We start from the raw sequence: 18428 nt of genomic DNA, 5'->3' as shown, positions 1-18428 counted from the left end.
TGCTAATCAAATTTTTGTTCCTTGTTTTTTCTTTCAAACAGCTATAGGCTTACCGGTGGCAATTCGCAATTCACAATCAACCCATCAACAGGACAAATCATCACCAGTGCTCTCCTCGATCGAGAGGCAAGAGAGAACTACACTTTGGTGGTGGTGGCAAGTGATGGGGGCTTCCCCAGGGCTCTCTCCAGTTCCACCAGCGTGCTTGTCTCCGTCGCCGATGTGAATGACAACCCGCCCAAATTTCAACACCACCCCTATGTCACCCATGTCCCATCACCTACCACTTCAGGTAACCTGATCAGTAGCAGTGCTTGGAGTACTTCAGACTGCACAAGCATCTTAATGAAAATGCAAAGCTGTGTCACAAGAAATGTTTCTGAAATGTTCCTCTGCAGCTGTTTTCCAGGTTTCGTTATCTTCATGTTGCATGCGAATGAATAATGGCGAGGGTCAATATATCACCTGCAATTTAGCAATGTGTGTGTTTTTTTTTTTTAGTTTGTTCCTTCCATCCAAATTCAATTCTTTTCCTGCAGTTATGTAAAGAAGACATAGTCTAAATGAGCACCCACTCAAACAAGTTACTAAACTATTTTGCCAGAGTCAAGAGGGCAATGGCCTCTTTTTTTCCCTCTGAAAGTCTCCCCCTGCATGTAGATTTTCTTTTTCCAGACTGAAGAATTCTTAAAGAGGATTTTGTAAACCTCTTCCAAAAAGGCCATATCTACATCAGACGTTAATGGTGTTGCCTTTCCTTGAGCCAAGTAGTGAAGTAAAATAAAATAAAATAAAATAAAAGTCAAGCAGCAAGCTTCCTTTTGTGGAACCTACACCCAAATTAAAATGACTTCACTCAATGTAGGAGCTAATTCCTGATTCAGTTTATATTCAAACAAGCTTGGTAAATAAATACATTAGAATTAGGTAAGTTCAAAATACTAATATTTTTTTTATTTGCAGAATTGGCATTGCAAAGGGTAAGAAAGCAGAACGTGGGCATTTGCATGTTGATGGAGAGAATTTACTGAGAGATTCTGCTATTTTGAGATGTATTTTCTTTTAATGGACTAATACCAGGACCTCCACTATCTCAAAACAGTAAAAGGATTTTATATGATCACTGTATTACCACAGATTCACCAAACTGCAGTCAGAGTGGTTGGCTGTGGAAGTTGGCAACGCTGTGTGTTTTCAGATGCATACACATACATGGAAATGTGATGCCTATAGAAAGGTTTCCAAGACAAGTGGTTTACAAAACAATTTTTTCTTTTAGAAAGAAAAAAAAAAAAAAGGGCTTATTTCCATGTTTTGAGTTTTCTCTCTAAATTATAAACAATTGCAAATACTTCTCCTTTTTATGGAAGAATGAATCTGTTTACATTTCTGCCATGTTTCCAGAACAGCGTTATGAAATTATTTTATTATTGCATTGGTGAATCTTTGTGTATTCTGGCCAGGGCACAGTGCCTTTGTGCAGTTGTTTTTGGAGTGCTTCTTTAAATGCTTTTAATGAGGAGTGCACACAGGTTTAACTCATGTTTTCTGGCAATATCTTCTTGGGTGCTTTTTGTTTGAAACCCGTTATAGCTAAAAACATATAGAACAGCTAAGCTATGTTTGCTCTGGTTCTAACTTAGCAAAAACCTAGGGATGCATGTGCTTTTGTATTTGCAGCTTCCACAGTTGATAGTCACTGTTGTTTAAAAGGAAATGTCAGTATCTTTTCACATTATTTTGAAAGGCTGTTGACAATGATGTTACTAGCAGGCATGACATCCATTAAAAAAAACCAAAAAAACCCAAACAACAACTTTATTGCAGTCCAATGTAGCATCTGACAATTCCAAGAAAAAGAACAAACCCTCATAACATGATCAAGACTTTTGCTTTTATTCCAATCACAGAATATCTAGTGTACATTTTGAAATAAAAAGCTTAATTTCTTTGTTATTTTTTAATCAAGTTTAAAAGGGGGAGTTACTAGTAGTAATAATAATAATAATAATAATAATCATATAGTTTAACTGAAGTAAAAATCTTAATTTTTTTCCTGTCCCATTTCTCACAGGGGTTTGAATACTGTTCTTATCTAAATATGCCATGCCCTGGAGTACAAATCATTGCACATGACAAACGGTGACATGAAGTACAGCTTTAAGGGGATGCTGTCAAAGTCATTCCTGCCTGTAAATGATTTTGCCTTAAGAGGTCGAAAACAACATGACTTTTATACAGAAGTGGGTATTTTCTAAATTTCAGTACCAGTGAAACATCAACAGAGTGTTCTGCAAATCAGTTGGACAGTGTCAAATTTGAAAGACGTGCCGTGCATTAGATCTGTAAAGTTGGTACAAAAGAGCACCCTGGATTCTCCTTGCAGATATAGAAGATGATGCAAATGGTGTCCCTATAGTTAAACTTGTATGCAAAGCATAAATTCAAAAGACCTGAAACATAGTATATTCATGTTATTGCACTAGTGTGCAATAGTTTTCTACATGATTTTACTCTGTCTCAGAGGATCAGCATGCTTTTAAAAACGTAGTCCCCATTAGTTACTGTCCTCAAAATACTTTTACAAAATCAGAAGCAAGGAGCTGTTAGGGATGAAGGAGCAGCATCTAGGGAATAGGAGGAAAAGGGGCTGCAAGGGAAGTTGGGTGTGTAGGGTAAATGTCCATGAATGCTGCCTGTTCATTTACATAACCTTAATAGTTGTTGAATTCCAGGTGGGTTTGGGTTGTTTTGTTTGGGGTTTTTTTTTTGGTTTTGTTTTTGTTTTTTTACATGGATAATAAACTATGAGTAATTTAATAAAATCAAAATAACATTTAATATTATTAGATTTATGGCTTTCATAATGTGAATGTTCTAGAAATGGGATGGTAGACTTGCAAACACTTGCAGGTCCATTTTCCAGTGCAGATGAGTGTGCAGCCACTGACATCTTGTACATGCATTTCTCTGAATGCAGTGACCTACTTTTTAAACCCAGACTTTTTGGCTGTGTGCGTGTCTTGCAGGCTCATAAACTCACTTACCCCTTGTTGAACTTACCATCTTGTGAAAAAAGCAGTTCATTTTCAGTGCAGCCTAAGGAAGAGCGTACTGCTGCAAGGCATGCTTCTGAGCGAAAAGCTGGTATCATGTTTCCCGCAATCGGTGCATTCATTAAAGAACCGCCCTAACTTTCTCCTCTGTTTCAGGCTCATTCGTGTTCGCTGTGACTGTCACCGATGCAGATGCCGGCTCCAACGCTGAGCTCCATTATTCACTTGTGGGGAAAAACTCCGAGAAATTCCACATTGATCCAGCGAGGGGGGCGATCCTGGCTGCAAACCCACTGGCAGGAGAGTCCGAAGTCACCATTTCTGTTCATGTTAGGGACGGCGGCCGGTACCCCAAGACAGACTCTACAACTGTCACCGTGAGGTTTGTGAACAGAGCAGAATTTCCTCGTGTTCAAGCGGATCAGGAGACCTTCACATTTCCTGAAAACCAAGCAGTCGGTACGCTTGTCACCACCGTCTCTGGATCTTCAGCCAGAGGAGGCTCCTTGTCTTACTACATCGCCAGTGGTAACCTGGGCAGCACCTTCCTGGTGGACCAGGTGACAGGACAGCTTTCTGTTGGGCGGGCTTTAGATTTTGAAGCCATACAGAAATACGTGGTTTGGATCGAGGCCAGAGATACAGGCTTTCCTCCCTTTTCCTCGTATAAGAAACTGGAAGTGACGGTGATAGATGTCAATGATAACGCGCCAGAGTTTAAGCAAGATCCCTTCATTGCAGAAATAGTGGAGAACCTGTCCCCACGGAAGATACTGACGGTGGCTGCAGTCGACAGGGACAGTGGTCTAAATGGACAGCTAAATTACGAAATAATCGAGGGCAATACAGAAAATAGTTTCAGTATCAATCGAGCCACTGGTGAGATCAGAAGCATCAGGCCCTTGGACAGGGAGAAATTGTCTCGATACACACTAACCATAAAAGCTTCGGATAAAGGCACCCCGCTCCAGAGCACAACCGTCAAAGTTATCATTAATATTTTAGATGAAAATGACAATGCTCCAAGGTTTTCCCAGATATTCAGTGCCTCCGTGCCTGAAAATGCACCTCTGGGTTTTACAGTAACCCAAGTCACAACGTCAGATGAAGACATTGGGGTGAACGCGGTCAGCAGGTACTCCATAAGGGATACAAGTCTCCCATTCACCATAAATCCCAGCACCGGGGACATCACCATCAGCAGACCATTAAACAGGGAGGACACAGACCGCTACAGGATCAGGGTCTCTGCGCATGACTCTGGGTGGACAGTGAGCACGGATGTCACCATATTTGTCATGGATGTCAATGACAACGCCCCACGATTTACAAAGCCATCCTATTACCTGGAGTGTCCCGAGCTTCCTGGGATTGGGTTGAAGGTCAGCCAGGTTTCAGCCACCGATCCCGATGAAGGGTCAAACGGTCAAGTCTTCTACTTCATAAAATCCCAGTCTGAGTTCTTCCGAATTAATGCGACCACAGGGGAAATTTTCAACAAGCAGTATTTAAGGTACCAGAACTCCAGCGGTTCAAGCAATGTCAACATTAATAGGCACAGCTTCATCGTTACTTCTTCAGACCGCGGTAGTCCTCCGTTAATGAGCGAGACAACCGTCACCATTAACATAGTAGACAGCAACGACAACGCACCACTGTTCCTCGCTCATAAATATTTTACTCCTGTTACTAAGAATGTGAGGGTCGGCACAAACTTAATTAAAGTTACTGCGGTGGATGACAAAGACTTTGGCTTGAATTCTGAAGTGGAGTACTTTATATCTGATGAAAGCAAAACTAATAAGTTCAGACTGGACAGGAGTACAGGCTGGATTTCTGTGTCATCTTCACTAATGGCTGATTTGAACAGAAACTTTCTGTTTAAAGTGAAAGCAAAAGATAAAGGTAATCCTCCACTCTCCTCCGAGGTAGCTGTTGAAATAGTAGTAACAGAGGAAAATTACCATACACCTGAGTTTTCTCAAAGCCGCATGAGTGTTACTGTCCCAGAGAGTCACTCTGTTGGTACAGTGGTCCGGACGGTTTCAGCCAGAGACAGAGATGCCGCTATGAACGGGTTAATCAGATATAATATTTCCTCTGGAAATGAGGCTGGTATCTTTGCTATTAATACAACTACCGGTACACTGACACTAGCAAAACCACTTGATTTTGAGTTATGCCAAAAGCATGAGCTAGTTGTTACCGCCACGGATGGAGGATGGGTGGCCAGAACAGGCTACTGCAGTGTCACTGTTAATGTCATTGATGTGAATGATAATTCTCCAGCATTCAGCCCTGAGGACTACTTTCCCAACGTGTTAGAAAATGCCCCCAGTGGGACAACTGTTATTTGTTTAAATGCCACTGATGCTGACTCTGGACCTAACGCTGTGGTTGCATATGCTATTCAGTCCTCAGATAGCGACCTCTTTGTCATTGACCCCAATACAGGAACGATCACCACCCAGGGCTTTTTAGATTATGAAACAAAACAAAGTTACCATTTAACAGTCAAGGCTTTTAATGTTCCAGATGAAGAGAGGTGCAGCTTTGCTAGTGTCAACATCCAGTTAGAAGGGACAAATGAATATGTGCCCCGTTTTGTGTCCAAGCTTTATTATTTTGAGGTTTCTGAGGCAGCCTCCAAAGGTACTGTTGTAGGAGAAGTTTTTGCAAGTGATCGTGATATGGGAACTGATGGAGAAGTCCACTACCTTATCTTTGGCAGCAGCAGAAAGAAAGGCTTCCAGATAGATGAGAAAAGCGGCCAGATCTACGTTTCAGGACCTCTCGACAGAGAAAAAGAAGAACGAATCTCTTTGAAAGTCCTAGCAAAAAATTTTGGGAGCATTCGCGGAGCAGATATAGATGAAGTGACTGTTAATATCACTATACTGGATGCCAACGATCCTCCTGTTTTTACCTTAGGAACCTACAATATACGAATCAGCGAGGGCGTTCCTCCAGGCACCCATGTGACGTTTGTGAGTGCCTTTGATTCAGATTCTGTACCGAGCTGGAGCCGGTTTTCTTACTTCATTGGGTCTGGCAATGACAACAGCGCCTTTTCCATCAACCCACAGACAGGACAGGTGACGGTCACTGCAGAGCTGGATCGAGAAACATTGCCTGTGTACAACCTGTCTGTGCTGGCCATCGACTCGGGAACGCCGTCTGCTACAGGAAGCGCCTCTTTATTGGTCACTTTGGAAGATATCAATGACAATGGCCCTACCTTGTCCACCAGCCAAGGAGAAGTGATGGAGAACAACCGCGCGGGAACTCTTGTGATGACGCTTCAGTCATCTGATCCTGATCTGCCTCCAAACCAAGGTCCCTTTACGTATTACTTGCTCAGCACTGGCCCAGCAACCAGCTACTTCAGCCTTAGCACCGCTGGCGTGCTGACAACGACGAGAGAGATTGACAGGGAGCAAATCAGTGATTTCTACCTGTCAGTGATTACAAGAGACTCTGGTGTTCCTCAGATGTCTTCCACAGGAACTGTGCAGATCAGGGTAATAGATCAAAACGACAACCCGTCTCAGCCCAGAACAGTAGAAATCTTTGTTCACTACTATGGCAACCTCTTCCCAGGTGGAATTTTGGGCAATGTAAAGCCACAGGATCCAGATGTCCTAGACAGCTTCCAGTGCTCCCTCACCTCAGGAGTTGCTAGCCTCTTCAGCATTCCCGGGGGTACCTGCGACCTGCACTCGCAGGCAAGGTCCACGGATGGCACATTTGACCTGGCCGTCCTCAGCAATGACGGGTTGCACGGTGCCGTCACCAGCAGCGTCCGGATTTTCTTCACAGGCTTCAGCAACGCCACCATTGACAACAGCATCCTCCTCCGCCTGAGTGCCCACAGCGTGCGGGATTTCCTGACAAATCACTATCTCCACTTCTTACGCATCGCCAGCTCCCAGCTGACGGGGCTCGGCACTGCCGTCCAGCTTTATGGGCTGTACGAGGAGAGCAACCACACCTTCCTAATGGCGGCTGTCAAACGTGGCAACAACCAGTACGTGAATCCCAGTGGCGTGGCCACCTTCTTTGAGAGCATTAAAGATGTCCTCTTCCGCCAGAGCGGGGTGCGGATCGAGGCCGTGGACCACGACTGGTGCCTGCAGAGCCCCTGCCAGAATGGAGGGAGCTGCCTGAGGAGGTTGGCGGTGAGCCCGGCTCTGAAGAGCCGCGAGAGTGTCCCCGTCATTATCGTGGCCAACGAGCCCCTCCGGCCCTTCGTGTGCAGGTGCATGCCAGGGTACGATGGGAATCTGTGCGAAACGGACATCAATGAGTGCCTGCCTTCCCCCTGCCACAACGACGGGACTTGCCACAACTTGGTGGGGGGCTTCTCGTGCAGTTGCCCAGAGGGCTTCACTGGCATGGCCTGTGAGAGGGACATCAACGAGTGCCTTTGCAACCCGTGCAAAAACGGCGCTGCCTGCCAGAATTTCCCAGGAAGCTTCAACTGTGTTTGTAAAACTGGGTATACAGGTATGCTTTTACTTCTTGTGTAGATGGAGGAGGGCAGAAACGTGCCTTTTTAGTGCAAGACTGTATGAAGATGAGCATCCCCGATAGGTGAAGAGGTCATACCCAATGTGGTATTCGTAGTTGTGAAAACTCAGAAGACCAGGTGCCCCGCGGTATTATTTCGTTTCAGCTCTGTCCTCAGGCAAGTCGCACTTACCTGATTTGCATTAGAACAGAAAGACTTTCAAAAAGAGGTATTTTAATTTATTAAATATGTAGGAACCGTTTCCAGTGCTTAATTTTTCTGTTCGTGTTACTGTAATGCATTTCGCGGTAGCATTTCAGGTCTGCTAAGACCGTGCCAAGCAAGAAAATCGGCCTCTGCCCCAAATTGCTTACAGTCACACAAGACAGAAAACAGATGAAGGATATGGGAAAAAACAGAATTCAGGCAAAATGATCAAGCATGTCTGTTCTGTATTTTGTCCCTTTTTCTTTTTTTTTTTTTTTCATTAACAGCAGAAATGTCTGCAGCATTCCTACCTGCCCTGAGTATTTTTTTCTCTAATATCTATTACACCTTCAAACATAACATTTTATACCTAGAAAAGCAGGGTGATGTTTGCTGTTGTCATCAGTATGATATGGAAGAAAGGTCTGGACAATATTAACTGTTGCTTTTGGCCACTTTTTGCAGACATCATAACAAACCTCTAACCAAAGCCTAGGTAAGGCTTTCAGGATGTTTTCTAAGGAGTATTTCTGTGCAGCAGGTGCCCCAGGGAGCCCAGGTTGGCACAGCCGTGCTCATTACATTGTGGCTATTCGGGCTTGCCATCACTGCCCCCAAAACTCATTTGTAACCAGCGGAGTGGTCAGGAGGGGCAATTGTTTTGTTTTGTTTTTTTTCTTAAACCAGATTAGTACAGGGGATGTGATACACATTATTGCAAAGGAGAAAGTTAATTTCATAATAAAGGTTTAACTACTTCATTTAAAGCACAGCTACACCAGTGGGTACATATTCAGCACAAAAGGTCTGTTGGTATAAAGGACACTGATGGGATCTTTTGTGTGATGCTCACAAACATACTACTGAGCCTCAGGTCAGGAGCAATTATTGTTAACTGACAAGCAGTTCTAATTAAGTTACCAATCCAGGATTTTATTTCATGTGGAATTAGTACATCAAATTATTTTGCCATGAGCATGGCACAGTAATTCTAGGGCGCCTATGCCCTGTAACTCTTTAGGTTGTTAGCACCAGAGATTACATGGGCATATGTTTGCTGTTACAATGAAGTAAAACACTTCATTAACTCTAGCAGCATACTATAGTATAAGCCTCTAGCCTGTAATTTGAAACATTAAAGAAATGTCCAGCTAATTTTTTTCTGGTATTAAAGCTCATATCTTAATGTTCAACCTTTATGTCAACTAAAAATCAAGCTCTACATGTGACAAGCTCAAAAAAAAGAATATTTTAACTAAGAAAATGTGATGAAAGACTCTTACGGTTTGAAGTGTTGGATTTCTTTCACGCCATGAATTAAATGTGGCATCTGATACGAGCTTTCTTAAACTCCTTGTCAACACAAATAACTTCAAAATAGACTGCCACTGAGGCAGACGTTTCTATTTGGGAGTCAGATCTTTTTGGATTAGTTGCAGAATCAAGAATTATTTAAATGGCTGGAGATTAATTGGTAGAGACAGAAAAAATATGGCACTAAAATATGTAATTAAAACCCATAAACTCTTCAGAGTTTAATATCAGCAGAGCTGGTTAGATAAGATCACAGTTAATATTCAGTATATTTAGACATTTTATGTCTGCAAAAGCATATTTGAAATTCTGCAAATTTAATCTTCAATAGGTTCTGCAAACAAATGTCAGAATACAGACTGAGAATGCTTGACATAGAGACTATTATGGCATTATTATACTGTCAACAGAAGGAGAACACAGCTGCTTGGGCATTTAATCCTGATTCGTATATGATAAAAGATAGCCATGATGAATGTAAAAATAAATCTTGAAACTGTTTCTTTACAAATAGAAAACTTAAGTGCCTCAGCAAAAAAGAAAAAAATAATCTGAAATAGTGGCTTTCTAATTCAGTTTACCATATACATAGCTTTACTGCTTCTCTTGGAATGAAAGTATAGTCTTATAATTGAATTTGCATGCTTGGTAAAAAAATATTTACATGGTACTGCATAAAAGTAAAAAATAGTATTTTCTGAGACAGACTCTCTGTTCACTGTAAATTAGGGTACCTGAGCTGTAGACCTTTATAATGGCCTACCTGAAAACTGAGAGTCTTACTTTTCCTTGATTTATTATGTTTTGTCAGCTGCGTTTCACTTCATCATGCTGCAAAGGTAATACAGTTCTTTTCACTGAATAGGATTATAAAGACTGATTACCTCAGAGCAACATCATTAGGGTTTAAACAATCTGTTATAATTACATCTCTTAATGATGATCAGGTTTGTTTTTAAAATAATCACTTTCTGGAGGGAATACACTTTGTGATTTACAGTAGTTGTCTGCCCTTCCTTTGAACCCTTCATTTCCTGTTTTCCAGGACTCATTAAGATGAAGGAATGTCGGTTTGTGAAATTGTTTCAATTGCAAGATTAAAATATTAGAATGACCACTTTAAAAGATGGACACAGAGAACCACAAAAACTGAAACTCTCAAATCAGTTGAAATCTAACCTGAGAGCATTCAGCTGGTATCTGTTCCTGTTACATTTTTCAATTAAAAAAAAAATAATTGCAGGAAGTTAGATTTTTGCAGAAGCCCCTGCATGTGATATCATCAGCTTGAGGTGATGAATGATAAATGCTGAATGTTGTCTGTTATCAATTATTGAGTGTTACCCTAATTTTCAAGGTCTTCAGAAAAAGATCTTTCTGACACAAAAATTAATACCCCGGATCTTTCAGTATTTCAGCTCAGAAGACATCTATAAACTCAACAGAACATTACTCTTAAATTTGTGTTGTAAAGCTTAAATCAGCAGGCTGTAGTAGAAAGTGACCTTGGGAAACCACAACTGCTCTCGTTTTGTAAGCTTAAGATAATTGGCATTATCTTTCTGGAAAGCATAAAACTGAGGACTTGGGTTCAGATGAGGATGCTTTTATGCATAGTGGCAGTTTCTCACCCTCTTCAATCTAGTAAGGTTCCTTGAACGATTTGTTTTATCTGTGCAAGAGAGAATTTCAAAATACCTAGTACTTGTGTAAATTCTCTGCTCAAGAAAAACAGCCCTCTCAAAAACTCCTTTTTTGGGGGGTTGTGGTTGTGGTTTTGGTTTGTTTCTTTTTAATCTCTCAACAAAAACTAGTATCTAAATACAAGCATTGTATCTTAGGCAGAACAGCAAAAACAATGGGCTTGCAAGCTATGTTTTGTTATTCCAAATCTAAATCTTTAGTAACACACCTTACTGTGTCTGTAACCCATGAAATTGGTAGGACATCAGGCTGGACGTCACTCTTTTACATTTTTATTTACAATACACACTTTTATTTACAATAAAAGAGTGAACACGCTCTTTTATTAAGGTACTGGAAAGCTAGCATGAGCATGCTGCAAGGGAGATAACGGAAAGTGGTAGGACAACCTGCTGCCACCTTGGATGGCTCTACTTGCTAGAAGATTAAGGTGTTAAAAGAAAAAAGTCAAAGTTTAGTATAAATTGCAGGCCCAAGTACAATGTAACTGGTATCACAGCAACTTACCTGGAGGAATCCCCACGGTCAAGAAAAGAGAGAGCAGAGAAAAGCCCTGCTGGGTAAAGCCCTGAGCAACCTGATCCAACTTTGAAGGTTGCCTTGTTTGAATGGGAGGTGGACATCATGACTTCCAGGGTCCCTCCAGCCTAACTTTTTCCATTATTTCTGGAGTATATATCCTTGTTAAGAGGTCTAGGAAGATCCACTTCTGGAGATCAAGTCTGGGCAATGCTGATAGAGGGGGAAGTAGCAGCACAGGAGGAACGTGGTTTGGATGAAAATGGAAGAGTAAGAAATGTGCAGTTTGAACACCCCACCAGTGTGGAGTTGTCTGTCAACTCTGAAAACCGGGTGCTGATAGAAACTCACCGGATCTCAGCAGAGTAACCAATGCAGGCTGCCAATAGCTGGAAACATGGAGACCTTTCCTTAGAGGATGGACGAGGAGTGCACGAGTTTCCATCTCGGAGGAGTCTAAGGAGGGACTGACCAAAGATCTGAAGGTAGCAGGAAATTTGGATTAATTGATGAAGTTCAGGATTCTGCAGAAAAGAGGGAATGAGGCTTTGTAGGAGCAACTCTCTTCAGAAGAAGATGATGTAAGATAATTGGTAGGTAAGATTGCCTGGAGGGATACACATAGGAGAAGTAGTTCAGGAAGGCTGGAATCTTTTAGAAGAAAGAAGTGGTATAAATAAAAATTATCCTAAAGCAGGAACGAAAGATGGATTTCTTTAAGAGTTTTAGGTGGTCCATACCAGAATTATTTCTTTTTTAATTAAAAGTGAGTTATATACTAAATAAAAATAAGTTTCTGTTCTTTTGGTAGTTACATGACATTACATTATACTGTTTATCTACTTATTTATTTATCAGTTTCTAGTTTATAACTTTCGTCGTATGTTTACCAGTTTTTTTAAATTATCTTGCTTTATCAAAGTGATTTATTTTAAATTTGTATACAGAACAACTAGAACAGTATTCCCAAGTTATGCTTTTGTCCTGCCGCTATCTGGCTGAAGGACTCTTGCTTTCTAGGATATGCATGCTTAAGATGCATTTGAAGAGGAAAAATAAGCTGCAATCTTTTGTTGTATTGTTCCTCCAAATGTAGATAAATATATTTTTTCCCAGGTCCTTAGCACTCCAGTGAACGGCAAAGAACAGCCAACATTTCTTCATTTGACATAAACAGAAGTTTTAATAGCTCTGATGAATTTTTAAATCAGAGTATTCAACTTCTGTTGCATCAAAACAGTCAGAATAATTGCAAACAGGGCCTGTTGCCATAGGCCAAGGATGAATGGTTTTAAACTAGAAGAGGGTACGTTTAGACTAGATATAAGGAACGTGTTTTTCATGATGAAGGCAGTGAAGCACTGACAGAGGTTGCCCAGAGAGGTGGCAGATGCCCCATCCCTGGGAACATTCAAGGTCAGGTTGGACGGGGCTCTGAGCAACCTGATGTAGGTGAAGATGTCCCTGCTCGCTGCAGGGGGGCTGGACTAGATGGCCTTTCACAGTCCCTTCCAACCCAACCCATTCTGTGATTCTAAACACACCTTGTAATCAGTTTCATCAATTGTTTGAATAATCGTTAAATACAGAGATGTTTGTATTACTGGGTAAAATATGTGCAGCTAAAATAAATATCCGTATTCTGTTGCTGACTTGGCAAATAAGCCAGATTTAATGTTAGCTGAGAAAAATAATTTAGACTGAATTGCAAAAAAACAAGTCTTATTAGCTACGCTTGATTTTTGTGAAAACTAAGAAACATCACTGAGCTATTTTAAGCATCTCTGCCTCATTCCTGCTACATGTTCTGCTCAGTAAGTCAAAGATCTGTACTATGTACCACAATTTTAAAAGAAAACAACAAAATCTAACATAAAAAAATTAGCTCATCCTCCAGTCATGCCCATTAGAGAATAAAATACAAATACATACCCCCAAAGCATAATTAGATTCAGACACTGGAAATGTTTCCTGGATTTATGGTGAATCTACAAGTTACATACTAACCACAGGAATCCTCCAGCGCTTGGTTTCCATCCTACTCGTAGTCACACATGGAGGGCTGCTGCTCACGCGGAAGAACGGCCCCCAGACTTCTTTAGGATAAACAGAAAAGTTGGGGGGAGGGTGTGTGTGTGTATGTGTGTGTGTGTGAAGAGGTTTTCTTAGTTAGGTGAGTGAAGTTGTGAAATTCTGAAAAAGCAAGCAGTTAATATAGCACAGTCCTAATTTTCTGCAGTTTTAGGGACCAGCAGTCCCTAAGGACTGCATATTGTGCAGTGCTGTCATGTGAGGTATATGAATTGTAAGATGCATGTGACATATAAGAATGGACACACTCTATGCAAGCTCATGTTGTACTTTTAACTTATAACGTATATTGTATTTATTAACGTATTAAGATATATTTATATGATGTGAGGAATAAAATAATTAATTATCACTGCGATAAGAAGCTTTAAGGCAGTCTTAGGCTTTTCTGTGTGTATATATCCTGGCCTACGCGAAGTTCGAGGAGGAGTCTGGAAGAGCGTGGCTGATTTGACCAGTTTTTGCAGAGAAACATGAGGGACACACATGATGACACTTTCAAGTTTTTGCTGAGCAGGCAGCGAAGGCCGGCACTGCTGGCAGGAGAAAGGCAGGTACCAGGAGTGGAAGTGTTGCTAACTGGATAAAAGCTAAGCAACGAAGAACTTCGAAGTGAAGACCAATACTTTTGTAGTTAATCTTTCCATACAGAGAAAATTTTAGTTTTGAACAAAGAATCCCCTTGTCAGTATTCAGCATCTGTTAAAATCTTCACTTTTTTCTTTTGGTTCCCTTCCTTGTTGAAATGAATTAGGTGTTTTCAATTTATTCTCCAGTGAATAATATTTACCACACGTGACAGTGTCTGCTTAGGAAAGGACTGTACCCAGGATAACTTGTTTTAGCTCCAGAGGACTGTGGTCCTTCTGAGTCAGGAAGGACTGTAATTGTAATTGATGAAGAAAAATAAGAAAAATAATATATAATGTACAATAGCAGCCTGTGTTCAGCATGCCATGTTCATACAGGGTCCAGCAAGGGCTGCCTGTATCTCCTTCACACTAATGAGTACGTTGCGTTCAACAGGGAGAAAAAAATTCATTTTTTTTTTTCCTTTTAGTTCAGCATCTCCTTTCATGTCATGATCTCTCTTTTATGGATAACAGTTAATAAAAAAACCCAAACAAACAAAAAAGTATCAACCAAACCACCAGTGTCTATATGAGGTAATTACAATCAGACACTTGAAAAGTGAAGTTAATTCCTCTGGGCTGTGTGTTGTGCCTGTGTCAGGGCTGGGAGCCCAGCATCGTGTCTGTGTTTGCTCCCTCCATCCAATGGCCACAGCTGGTCCCTGGCACCCTCCCTCCTAGCTATGCATTGAGCATTGATTCATAAGCTTGTTACCTACGTACCAGCCTGACCTTCCTATTGACCTGAATACTCTGACCTGGAAATTGCTTTTATTCCCTAATCACAGGGAAAACATGCGACTCCACTGTGAATTACTGCGAGTGCAACCCCTGTTTCAATGGTGGATCCTGCCAGAGCGGGGTGGAGGGGTATTACTGCCACTGCCCCTTCGGTGAGTACGCTTCTCCTCTCTGCTGATCTTCCCTTTCCTTATTAATATTTCTCAAATCGCTCTTTATTTTTACCCGCATAAAAGTGATGGGTTTATAGATATATGAGTTTATAGATATGTGGGTTTATAGGTATATGGGTTTATGGTACATGGATCCTGGTCCATGGGCAGGTGTGAGTCATCTCCTGGCCCTGTCCTCTCCATTTTTCCCCAGCTGTAAGAGGGAGAAGCTGATATTCCCACCGCCATGGTGGTAGATGGAAGCAGGTGGCAGCAGTGGGGGGTCACTGTGGCTGCTGGGGAGGGCACGCTGAGGGCTTTGAGCAGTGCTGGCTCTCCTGCCTAATAAAAGACACTTGTTATTAGTCTGTTATTATATAAATATTATATATATATATATAAGAGTAAGGCTATTGTAAATGACATCAGTATTCTTGCATCCTACACACTCACAAACTGCAAGGATGTCGTTGTAATATTAAATTGGGAAAAGGGACTTGGGGGTGATACTGAGTGAAGAGGGTTGGTTTCCTTTTGAGAAATTTGCATAATTTGTCAAAATATCTGTAAAACATGAATGAGAGAGCACCCACATTTTTCTGCCTGTGAGGAGCACAACATTAGAAATTGGCTTTTTTATATTTGGTAGATTTGATTAGGAGAGCCAGACCAAATCAAAGCAGCTTTGTTATCCCACACCAGTACTTGCCCAGTCAATTTATTGTACGTTAACAAAGTTCTGAGTTCCAAAGCCAGAGTGCTATTCTGAGAATTAGAGAAGCATGTAGCACTGCCTAGATAGTTTAATAACAATTATAATTTAATTATCCCAAACCTGGTTTGTGGAATTAACCCAATAAAGACATAAAACAACACAGACGTTTTAAAGTACCATGTTATAATTGCAGCAAGATTGGTTCTGAATGCATATTAATCCAGAATTGTCGCTGTTCATGCAGAAAAGCATGAACATAAATGCAACAGATTAATCAAAACCCAAATAAACCTGGGAAAGCATATTTATTCTTATTTCCTTTGTTTTACATTTCCTCAGAGTTTATTCATTTCCTATACAGTCAAGGTCCATTGTAAATGTAACTGACATTCATAAATCATGTAAATTTTTTCTCATTGTCACTGTAGTAAAGATATCAAGGGAAACTGTATGACAGATCTCAAAAGAAATATGTAGAATGCACCAAAATATTCAGATCAATAAAAACATGAGAAGGCATAATGTTTTAATCACACATATGCTTGTATCACAAGTATAAAAAAAAATGAACCACCGATTGAGAAATTGTTCAGATAACAGTTATAAAGAGAAAAATAAGCTCAGGTTCCAAATTTATTTCCATAACTGGATTAACAAATGCCTGATGATAACTAACAACCATATCTGACATAGCTGTCAAACTCACTTTTTTTTTTTTCTAAAGAAACCATAGAGCTTAATGAAATGTACTTTGTTTTTCAATAGATGTAACTGTAGTTTTTAACTCAGTTTTTAAGATTAGATATAGATACTGCAACACCCACCTGTGGGTAATAGGATTCTTCTGTTCAAGTTGCATATTTTTAGTCACACGTTCGAGGTTTCTTGAAGAGCCTGTGTGTCATGGCCCTATCTAGAGCAAGCACATCAGTCCTTCGTGTCTGGGGGAATGCAGAGTGAGGAAAAAACCTGTCTGATACCGGATTTTATTTTCCAGGTGTTTTTGGGAATCATTGTGAATTGAACAGTTACGGATTTGAAGAGTTGTCGTATATGGAGTTTCCCAGTATGGATCCAAACAATAATTACATCTATATAAAGTTTGCCACTATAAAAAGTAATGCCTTAATGTTGTATAACTATGATAACCAAACCGGAGAGCGGGCGGAATTTCTGGCCCTGGAAATAGTAGACGAGAGGCTGAGATTCTCCTACAATCTTGGCAGTGGCACGTACAAGCTTACCACAACTAAGAAGGTGTCTGATGGACAATTTCACACAGTTATTGCCCGGAGGGCTGGAATGGTAAGAAATGCTAAAATGAGAATTTAAGACAAGTTCAGCCAAGTCACTTTGGCTTCCACATGAACTCAGAGGAACATAAAATTAGTAACGTTGCGTTTGCTAGCAGAAACTCCAACTTTGGAAAAAACTTCCCACATTTCTGTCTTACTCCAGCTGACTCGAAGACCTATAATGGTTTGTTTAGTATGATGGTGATAAATAATAATTAAAAAAACACGTGTAATGCCCTGTACTGTAAAAGTGAAATAAATTGCTACACGTGAGGCTAATTACCTGATGCAGATTACAGGGATGAATATCAGAGAAGGCTAATTAACCATGGTAGCTACAAAAAGCCTCAAAATAATTTTTCTAAACATTTGGAAAATAGAAGTGGACAAACTTGAAATTCCAAACATCCCTGACCTTGTTGAGCTAGTTCAGAGATTTTACCAACCTTGTCAGACTGGTAACCTGTTTTTCCTCGGTAGCGTACATGTAAAAAGTTCAAAGGTGCTACAATGAGAAGGCTTTTTTGGGGCAGAAGGGAGTGAGCTACTTTTCTCTTTGTCCCCCAGAAAGAATCTGAGGGGAGGAATTCTGCCAAAAACTGGACTGGGACAACTGATTGCCATATGCCTGCTACTCTGACCCCTCTCCTGCCTTTGTGGTTTTGGATTTTTTTTCCAGTAGATGTTTTCTATTCCTCTTCTCTCCTTTTTTAATAATATTTCCAGAGCAGAACATAAACCAAATGCTCTTTGAGTTCAAGCCAAGCTTTTTGACTCCACAGTGTTTGCGTTAGAAGTGAAATCAAATCTATTTGCCATCCATAATCAGTAACTATTGCCCAACAGCTCCTTTCTCAGACAGAAATGGCTAGCACACGTGGAATCCCATATTCTTCCCATGTTTGAAATTACAGTCATATAAGAATTATATATGGTTGGGGCTCCACATTTTGTTTTCTCTATTTCAAGCCAGAAGTGAGGTAGGGAATAAAGGAATAAACTGTTCTACCCAGTGTGGCTCCCCCTGAGTCCTTGTAGAGGTTTCCCATCACAAACTGCTGCGGAAGGCAGTGCTGCTGACATACAGCCCTTTTTAAGCTGCTCTGCTCAGAGCACGCTGCTGAAGAGCTTCAGGTATGGGGTGAGATGTCCATAGGCACAGCTGTCCCAAGAGCAGCAGAGGGATTTACGACTTTATTGTTTGAAGTTCTTTATAGGACCAGGGTTAATTCCTGACCTTCCTAATGGAGGGTTTTTTTCTCTCTCTTCGAGAGCCTTGAGCCTGGACTGCATTTCAGTTGCATGGGGCAACACCCGATTTCTCCCTTTATTGAAGGCGGGGGGGAATGCTTTAGACTTCAGCTGGATTTGCAAAGCCAATTTGTGTGTGTTAGCAGGAGTTACATATACAAATAAGATGAAGGATAATTGTGATGTTGAGTAATGACTTTGTTTTATTGTGTCTTAATATCAGATAGTTAATAATTTGCAT

The 18428-nt window shown here is 40.8% G+C and overlaps 1 protein-coding gene across 1 annotated transcript in view; it reads left to right on the top strand.

Annotated features, from left to right (window-relative positions):
* Positions 1 to 18428, top strand: part of FAT4 (FAT atypical cadherin 4) — a 150934-nt gene that overhangs the window by 113723 nt on the left and 18783 nt on the right. Inside the window, exons 8-11 of the mRNA XM_037398243.1 lie at positions 42 to 292; positions 3213 to 7562; positions 14822 to 14926; positions 16639 to 16946. Of these exons, the coding sequence (XP_037254140.1) occupies positions 42 to 292; positions 3213 to 7562; positions 14822 to 14926; positions 16639 to 16946 (5014 nt within the window). The remainder of the gene's footprint in view (positions 1 to 41; positions 293 to 3212; positions 7563 to 14821; positions 14927 to 16638; positions 16947 to 18428) is intronic.

The sequence above is a fragment of the Falco rusticolus genome, chromosome 1 (genome assembly GCF_015220075.1).
Source record: "Falco rusticolus isolate bFalRus1 chromosome 1, bFalRus1.pri, whole genome shotgun sequence".
NCBI lineage: Eukaryota > Metazoa > Chordata > Aves > Falconiformes > Falconidae > Falco > Falco rusticolus.
Note: the sequence above shows the minus strand (reverse complement) of the source record. Positions and strands in the feature narration are given on the sequence as shown.